We start from the raw sequence: 9,944 nt of genomic DNA, 5'->3' as shown, positions 1-9,944 counted from the left end.
TGCATTCCTTCCATCTTCTTTTGATGCTTTCTGCATCATTCAATATTTTGCCCATAGAAACCTTTTATATTGCAAGCCTAGGCTTGAATTTTTTCTTCAGTTCCCTCAGCTTGAGAAATGATGAGCGTATTCTTCCCTTTCGGTTTTCTAACTCCGTGTCTTTGCACATTTCATTATAATATTTGACTATGTCTTCTCAAGCTCCCCTTTGAACCTTTCTGTTCAACTCTTGTACCTCCTTACTTCTTCATTTGCTTTAATATCTCTACGCTGGAAAGCAAGTTTCAGAGTCTCTTCTGACATCCATTTTGGTCTTTTCCTTTGTTCTTGTCTTCTTAATGACCTTTTGCTTTCTTCCTGTATGATCTTGATGTCATCCCACAATTCTTCTGGTCTTTCGTCTTTAATGTCTAATGCATCAAAGCTGTTCTTCAAATGGTCTCTAAATTCAGGTGGGATATGTTTAAGGTCATATTTTGGCTCTTGTGAATTTGCCTTAATTTTCTTCAGCTTCAGCCTGAATTTGCATATGAGCAATTGATGGTCTGTTACACAGTCTGGCTTTGGTCTTATTTTGGCTCATGGTATGGAGCTTTTTCCACCATCCCTTTCCACAAATGTAGTCAATTTGATCTCTGTGTATTCTATCTGGTGAGATCCATATGTATAGTCATCTTTAAGATGTTTTAAAAAGGTATTTGCAATGAATAAGTTATTGGTCTTGCAAAATTCTATCCAGCATCATTTCTATCACCAGGGCCATATTTTTAAAAAACTGATCCTTAATCTTTGATTCCAGCCTTTGCATTCTGATCAATCATAATTATCAGTACACTTGATTGCACGTTTAATCAATTTCAGACTGAAGAAGTTTGTAGAATTCTTCAATTTCATCATCACCGACATCAGTGTTTGGTGCGTGTAATTGAATAGTGGTATTCAACAGGTCTAAGGAGCTCTTGTAGCATAGTGGTTACGAATTCAGCTGCGAACCACAAGGTCAGCAGTTCGAAACTACCAGCTGCTCTGCAGGAGAAAGATGAGGCTTTCTGCTCCCATAAAGATTTACAGCCTCTGAAACCCTGTTCAGGGTCGCTAAGGGTCGAAACTGACTCGATGGCACTTAACAACAACAACAATTCAACAGGTCTTTCTTGTAGTAAGAGTATGGACTCATAGTGACCTGTACAGAGTATTTTCAAGGAGCAGCTAATGAGTTTGAACCACCTACCTTGCTGTTAACAGTCCACTGGTTATCCTATGGCACCACACCAGGTACATCATTTGTTGTTGTTACATACCATCGAGTCAGTTCTGACTCATAGTGACCGTGTATATAGTTTCTGAGGCTTTAAATCTCTGCAGAAGCAGAAAGCCTCATGTTTCTCCAGCAGAGCAGCTGGTGTGCTTGAACTGCTGACCTTGTGCTTTGCAGTCCAGTCTTTCCCCTTTGGAGTCACCGTGCCCCCAAATACATCACGTGCTTCTTATAGTAAAGTGCATTAGAGTCTGTTCCAAGTCATTGCAACCCTTTATAAGGTTCCCAATAAATGATTGGTGGGTTTGAACCACTGACCTTGCACTTAGTAGTCTAGAGTTTATCCTACAGCACCACACCAGAACTCTACATCATAGTCATCCTCAAATTGCTGAAACCAAATAAAGAGAAAATCTTAAAAGCAACCAAAGAAAAGACAACAGTGATGATGCTTGAGTACTCAGAAAAAAGCAGTGGAGGCCAGAGACAAAAAGCACATCTTTAAAGTGATAAAAGAAAGATCATGCGGTGCATATATTGTATATTACATAACACTCCCAGTCAAGTCTAGAGAAGCATCCCATAATCAAGTGCTTACATGGGACTATAAATAACCTCACTTCAGGTCAGTTCAGATTTTGCCACCAGATGTGTTTTGTTGCTTTTTTAAAAAAAATTCTTTTGGTTTTAGTGTTTATTGGATTTTGAAATTGCAGAAGAAAAGGCTTATGGACAACTCTTAGTCAAGAGAAAAAAAAAATGGCAGCCTGTAGTTTTGAATATTAAAATAACACCCTTTGAAGGAGGGATTTACAGGAATCTGTCCAGTGGAAATTAGAGAGCATGCCAAATGTTACATACAAGGATGTTTCTGACAGAGTTTTTAACAACAAAAATGGAACAATATATATGTCCCAATAGTCTGGGTGTGGTTAAATCAGTGATGGTATATCTGTACATGAAAAATCATGGAGTAGAGGACTATTGATATGGGGAAATAAACATTTCAAGATCACAAAGCAGTGTGACTCCAGGTGTTAAGAGTAGTTATTGCTGTATGAGTGGCTGTGATTTTTATTTGCTTTGCTTTTTTTTTATGCTCTAAATTTCTGTCAGCCAACCTGTATTCCTCTTGTAATCAGAAAAATTAAAGATTGTGGAAAATCAGGGAGGGGCAAGGTGATAAGGAAAGTACTACTGTTGCTATTGAACTTCAGCTCAGATTGTGTCTCAATCAGGAATCATTTTATTTAAAAAGATCAACAAAATGCAGCATTATCAAGGCCATAGCTTAGTATATTATCCATCTCCCCAGATCTAGTGACTGCACACCTGGAGTTAAAGTGTCTCTTTTAAGCTGCATTGCCAGAGGCATTTCCAGAAGGAATCCTGTTACATGAAAAATCAGACCTTTCATGAGGGATGCTGAAACATTTCTGTTTCCACTTCAAACACTCTCTGACTTAATCTCCAGAGCACAGCTTTCTCAGATAAATTGTCTAGCACCACATCTAGTTCTTAGCTTGTTTTTAAAAGTCTGCAGATTCTTTCATGAGGTCACTTTTTTAAGCTTGAATACCTATTTTGCTTTGAGAATCTTATTTTCTCCCTTTTAAAAAAGAGCATACCAGGAGTTAAAAGTGGATCACTTTTAGCAAATACCTCAGACATCTGGAGCGAATTCCAGAGTATTAACGTCATGGTATGTTACAGCAAAGATTGTCAAGTTTAATTTTTGCAGACCTGCTAAATCTGAAAGGACAGTCTGGAGAGCAATTTTGATTCTTGAGCTTAGTTATATTTTCTAAAGTTATTTTTTAAAGCTGCTCCTCGGAAACCCTATACAGGGTCACTATGAGTCGGAACCAACGCAACAGCACTGAACACAACAATTCTTGAAGCCAATAGGGAAAGGAAAATAAAAGGCCTACAACATGGTCCTTCTTGAATGGCTTGATACACAGTGATGGGAACAATCATTATCTATACTGTTGTTGCTGATGAGCCAGTTCCAACTCTCAGCAAGTGACGTTGTATAGGGTTTCTGAGAAGTGGCTGGTAGATTTGAACCATCAACCTTGTGGTTAGCAGTCTTGGGCTTATCCTACAGTACCACCCCAGAACTCTAGTCAGTAGGCTCCTAGAATTAGACGGCTAAAGGTAGAAGAGACTTGTGATCCTGAGTCTAATTACTTAGCCAGCACTTATACCTCATCCACATTGTTCTAGACATCCAGTAAACTGTTGAACTTCTTGTAGTAATAGTTATATTTCCTTTGTAAATCAGTAAGTTGGTTTTCTGATTTTGTATGTTTCTGTATGTACTTGGGTCATATTGAGTCCATTCCTGAAACTAGACCTGTGTAGATACATTGACAGATCAGGTGTCTGAGGCTCTCAGGTGTGATGAATTTGCCATGGTGATGCTTCTGTTTCCAAACATTTCCTCATCCAGGAGCCTTCTTTCTGAAAGTTGATCTCTAATCTTTTCTCCTCTAGTAGATTACAAGCTCCCTAAGAACAAAGGCCCCTATCTAATTCTTCTATATAGTCTCTGAGGTACCTAACCCAGTAGACACAGAGTGAATGTTTAATTAAATTGATCATTCAAATGGTTAAAATGTTCTTAAACTGGATTACTTCACCTTTTTATTCTTTTCATCCCCTGGACCTACTTCTAACTTCTAGAACAACACAGAATTAACACTGTCTGTGTTGTATCCCTTCATTTCCAGTACAGGCAGTCACCAGATTATGCACTACTCGTAATTACAAGTCAGCCTATGTAAAGCCTATTATATTAAAAATTCAAGGTATATACAGTGGTTCGGAGTCCTGGTGTGGTGCTGTGGGTTAATGCACTGACTGCAAGGTTGGTTTGAACTGCAAGATTGGTGTTTCAAGCTCCTTGGAAACCCTATACAGGGTCACTATGGGTCGGAACCAACTCGACGGCACTTAACAACAACATAGAGTGGCTCATAATAAGAAACGATGGCTATTTTGTGACACACATCAAAACGTTATTGTATTAAAGTTGTTTTAGTGTACCTAGAACCGTTTAAGTTTTTTTTATGCATAGAGGGATACGCTATATACAATATACTAACACAAACATTTAACCAGCTGACATTAAGTAAGTACCTAACTATTACAGTTTATGTACAAATTTGACTTAAAGACAAATTAAGGAACAGAGTTTGTTCATAATGCAGGCACTGCCTTGTATATATTCTGTTAAAGTTGTAAATATTATAAATTAAATATTTAAATTCCATCTTCAATTTCTTTGCTGCCAATTTACAAATACAGTTGATTTTCTATATTGACCTTGTACCCAGTGATAGAACTTATAGATTACTCAGTTCTAGTAGATTTTTGTTATATCAGTTACTCAGGTTTTCCTGTGTATATCTGAATATCTTTTATTTCTATAAAGGAAGTTTTATATCTTCTTTTCCCCTCTTTGTGGATTCACCATGGTGATGCCACTGTGTCCACAGAACCAGAATGATTCTTTTATACATTCCCTATCAGCAAACCTTCTTTGTGTAAATTCTAATAGCCCTTGAGAACAAGGGGCTATGTAGCTGTTACATTTATTGCACTCATTAAGATCTCTGGTACAATTCTGAATAGAAGTGGTAAGTATAAACAATCCTGATGTGCTCCCAATCTTAGAAACCATTGCACTACTGTGATGTAGATTTTTTATACTTGCCCCTTCTATTCATATTGTACCAAGACATTTGGAAGAGAGCTATCTGGCCAACTGATTGGGTAAGATATCCATATTTGTGCCCATTCAAGAGAGGTGACTCAACAGAATGCAGAAATCATTGAACAATATAACATTAACATCACATACAAGTAAAATTTTGCTGAAGGTAATTAATAAAAACAGTTGCAATAGTACATCGATAGGAAACTGTCAGAAATTCAAGCCTGGTTCCTAAGAGGGTGTGGGACTAGGTATATCATTGCTGACATCAGCCAGATCTTGACTGAAAGCAGAGAATACCAGAAAGCTGTGTACTTGTGCTTTGTTGACTATGCAAAGGCATTCACCTGTGTGGAACATAACAAACTGTTGATACCATTGCAACAAATGAGTATTATAGAACACTTAATTGAGATCATGAGGAACCTTTACATAGACCAAGAGGCCGTAGTTCAGACAGAACAAGGGGATACTGAATGGCTTAAAATTAGGAAAGGTGTGTGCATCAGTGTTGTATTCTTTCACCATACATATTCAATCTGTATGCTGAACAAATAATCTGATAAACTGGATTATATGAAGAAGAACATGGCATCAGGATTGGAGGAAGACTCATTATTAACAACCTGTGATATGCAGATGATACACTCTTGCTCACTAGAAGCGAAAAGGATTTAAAATACTTATTGATGAAGATTAGAGACTAAGACACTACAGCCTCTATATGGATTGCATCTCAATGCAAGGAAAACAAAAGTTCTCACAACTGGACCAGTAAATAACATCATGATAAATGGAGAAAAGAGTAAAGTTGTCAAAGTCTTCCATTTGCTTGGATTCTTAATCAACACTCATGGAAGCAGTAGTCAGGTTATCAAATGACATACTGCATTAGGCATAGCTGCTGCATAAGACCTCTTTAAAGTGTTCAAGAGCAAAGACATCACTGAAAGCAACCTATCAAAAAAATGGAGACAGCCTAAATGCCCATCAGTGGAAGAATGGTTAAGCTTTGGTGCATACACACAATGTTGAATACTGATTAATCTGCAAAACATCTCACAGCATGGATAAACCTGGAGGACATTATGCTGAGTAAAATGTTGTTGATAAGAGCTGTCCAGTTGGTTTTCATAACAACCCTGTACAGGGTTTCCAAGGAGCAGCTGGTGAATTTGAACCATCGACCTTGCAGTTCAAACCAGTCTGTGGTCCAGTGCATTATCCCACAGTGCCACACCAGGACTTGGTTGATAACAAAAGGACAAATATTGTATGAGACCACTGTTGTAAAAAGTTAAGAAAAGGCTTTCTTGATAAAAGAAACATTTTGTGATGGTTCCTGGAGCAGGAGGTGAATTACTCACAAGATGGAGGGTAGACCCATGTTAACCCAGGTGCCTGGCAGGCAATTTACAAGAGGGGGGTTGGCAGAGAAAAGATGAAGGTAGCAGGAGATACAAGGAGGAATGCAAGAGTTAAAATGAATAGAGCTAAATACTGTTAACTAATGGTACATGGAGGAAATTGCAATCATTGCAATGAAGCAAAGTATGATATGTTTAATATAAAATGGATTATCTGCTCTGTAAATCTTAACTCAATTCAAAGTGGTGGTGGTTATGTGCCATAGAGCCAGTTCCAACTCATAGCAACCCTGTACAGGGTTTCTGAGGCTATAAATCTTTAATAGAGCAGAAAGCCTTATCTTTCTCTCACAGAGCAGCTATAGATTCGAACTGCTGGCCTTAAGGTTAGCAGCTCAGCTGTTAATCCAGTATGCTACCAGAGCTTCTTCAGTTCACAATAAAAGTTTTAAAAAATAAGTTTTTAAAAAACAAAAGCAGATTTTGCTTTGATAGATTTTCTGTTGCGTTTCTATTTTCCATGTAATTGATTTTCTTTCTCTATGACCTTTATTGTTTGCTTTCTTGTATTTTTTTTTTCATTTCAGTTCTCCTCCTTTTTCTAGTCTTTGAGGTATTTATTCATTTCTAATATAGGGCATCAGTGCTATAGTTATTCCCCTAATGGCTGCTTTAGCAGCATCCCACAATTTTTTTCATTTTTATTCAACTTAAATGACTTTCTAATTTTGTTTAGATATTTTCTTTGATACATGGGCTATTTAGAAGTGTACTACTTAGTTCCCAACTAGTATATATACTAAGTAGTATACTTTCACAGATCTTTCTGCTATTGATTTCCACTTTACTTTTGTTGTGATCACAAAACATACATTATATGACTTAAATGCTTTTAAATTTATTGAGACTTTTCTTGCTAGGAAATGGCTTGTTTTGGGAAATGGTCCATATATACTTAAAATGTATGTGTTCTGCTTTTGATGGGCCTGGTGTTCTATAAATTTCTGTTTGATAAAGTTAGTTGATTGTGTCACCCAAGTCTTCCATATCATTTCTAATTATCTGCCTGCTCATTTTCTCATTATTGAGTGCAAGGTATGGTGATCTCTTGACTATAAAATCTGTTTCTTCCTGTGATTCTATTAGTTTTTGAAGCTATTAGATGCTTAGACATTTAGGACTATTATTGCCTCTTGATGAATTGACCCACTTATTATTATGAAATGACCTTCTTTATCCCTGGTAATAGTTTTTGCTCTGAAATTTAGTGTTACCATAGCATGTCTTTCCTATTCTTTTCTTTTTAGCCTATTTGAGCCTTTATATTTAAAGCATATTTCCTGTAGGCAGTATGTACTTGGGTCTTGCTCTTTCATCTATGAATCTCTGCTTTTCAGTCCTTCAGGTATTTGAAGATAGTCCCATACCGTCCGTCTTCTCTTCCTTGGTTTGACTGCTGCTTTTTTCTAAATCCTTCACTATTATGATCAAACTTGTCTGTGTATATTTTACTTAAAAGTGATGTTATATAACAGTGGATACTTTGAGTTATCCTCTATAAGCAATACTGCCTATTGCTTATTGTTTCAACTGATTAACATTGTCACCAAAGATCTATTTCTAGTTAGTCAGTAGCCCATTTAGTTAAAACCAATCTGAACCATCTGTTCCACTTTTCTACCCTAATAGTATTTTTAACTTGCCTAGCTACTAATTTTAGTTGTATTATTTTAAGTGTGGGTCTCATAAAGCTAGGCTATAACTAAAAGTATATTAAACTATTTGCCTTTTTTCCAGGTAAAAATGTCTCCACCCTGTCATCCATCCAAAGGGGACCATGTGGCCAAGGTCAGTGAGTCCTAAAGGCACAAAACCAACTTCCTACTTCTGTCTGTATATTCTCCTTGTTGAACAATTAGCTCAAAATGGGAATTACTTTTAATCGCCTTAATGCTGTCATGGGTTCTTTCTAACTGGATACCTTCATCAGAACTTACTGACTCTTCCAGAGAACCCAAGTGGGGCCCTGGGCCCGGGGTCAGTCCAGGTCCTGGGAGTGTGCAGGTTGCCCTATGTAAAGACATGCTACATGCAAGAGGTTCTTTGCATCTGTTTGGTTTGTGAGGAAAAACTATGGGATGTATTATACTCAGTTGGTACGTGTATTTTGTGGATGATGCTTACTTTTACTTTGCATTTTCGTCATTCTCTTTTTGTGTATCACCCCCCATTTCCACTTTCCTTGAACCCTACCATTTTGGTGTAAGGATCAGAGTAAGTGAATGCTCAATAGATAACTTTAGGTCACATGTACTTAACCTACTTGCACCAGCACAGTGAGGGAGAGCATCCCCAAATGCATTCTGAAGTGTTTCTGAAACCCGTCTCTGAACAAATAAGGCTTTATACCCTTCATTCAAAACTGCCAGACTAAAGCAGAGCCATCTGTGAATTTATTGTACTGTGGTGGCTTGCATGTTGCTGTGATGTTGGAAGCTATGCTACTGGTATTCAAATACCAGCAGGGTTACCCATAGTGTTGCATTGAAACTTTCAAACTAAGAAAGATTAGGAAGTAGGACCTGGCTATTTCAAAATATACTACTTAGTTCCCAAATGTTTGAGCATTTTAATGCTAATCAGTTAAAACAATAAGCAGTAGCCAATATTTCTTACAATGGATAACTCAAAGTATCCATTGTTATATAATATCTCTTTAAAGCAAAGTTGTTGTTAAGTGCCGTGGAGTCTGTTCTGACCCCTAGCGACCCTGAACAAGGTTTCCGAGGTTGTAAATCTTTGCGGGAGCAGAAAGCCTCATCTTACTCCCGCGGAGCAGCTGGTAGTTTCAAACTGCTTACCCTGAGGTTCGCAGCCCGATTCATAACCACTACGCTGCCAGAGCTCCTTTAAAGCAAAGTAGACACAGACAACTTCTAAAAATATTGGCCAGTGAAAACCTTATGAATAGCAACAGAATACTATGTGATATAGTGCTAGAAGATGAGCCCCTCCGGTTGGAAGGCATTCAAAATAGGATTGGGGAGGTGCTGCCTCCTCACAGTCGTTGTTGTTACCACCAAGTCAGTTAGCCTCAGCGACTCTATAGGGTTTCTGAGGCTATCTATAAATCTCTGCAGAAGCAGAAAACCTCATTTTTCTCCCGCGGAGTGGCTGCTGTGCTCAAACTGCTGACCTTGTGGTTTATCCTACAGAGTCACTGCGCGCCTCCTCAGAGTAGAATCAACCTTGATTGATGTGGGTGGAGGAGAGCTTTAGGGACCTCCTTCATTTGCAGTTGTGGTATAATTCAAAATGAAAAGCAGCTGTAAACGTACATTAATCAGAATGTATGAATTATGAATCTAGGAAAATTAGAAGCTGTCAGAAATGAAATGGAATGCAATAAGATCAGTATCCTAGGCATTAGTGGACTGAAATGGACTACCGATGTTAGCCATTTCAAATTGAATAATCATGTGGTCTGCTGTGCCCAAAACTATAAATTGATGTGGAATGACATCACAATCATTGTCAAAAAAAAAACAAAAAAAAAAACCATTTAAACCATTTCTAGATCTATCTTGAAATACAGTTC

General features: G+C 37.7%; 1 protein-coding gene across 1 annotated transcript in view; it reads left to right on the top strand.

Moving 5' to 3' along the window:
- The window catches only part of VPS8 (vacuolar protein sorting 8 homolog (S. cerevisiae)), a 389,175-nt gene that overhangs the window by 321,981 nt on the left and 57,250 nt on the right, over positions 1 to 9,944 (top strand). Inside the window, exon 43 of the mRNA XM_006869833.1 lies at positions 8,144 to 8,194. Within this exon, the coding sequence (XP_006869895.1) occupies positions 8,144 to 8,194 (51 nt within the window). The remainder of the gene's footprint in view (positions 1 to 8,143; positions 8,195 to 9,944) is intronic.

The sequence above is a fragment of the Chrysochloris asiatica genome, unplaced genomic scaffold, assembly GCF_000296735.1.
Source record: "Chrysochloris asiatica unplaced genomic scaffold, ChrAsi1.0 scaffold00135, whole genome shotgun sequence".
NCBI classification, from domain to species: Eukaryota; Metazoa; Chordata; class Mammalia; order Afrosoricida; family Chrysochloridae; genus Chrysochloris; species Chrysochloris asiatica.
This window is presented reverse-complemented; position numbering and strand designations above follow the sequence as displayed.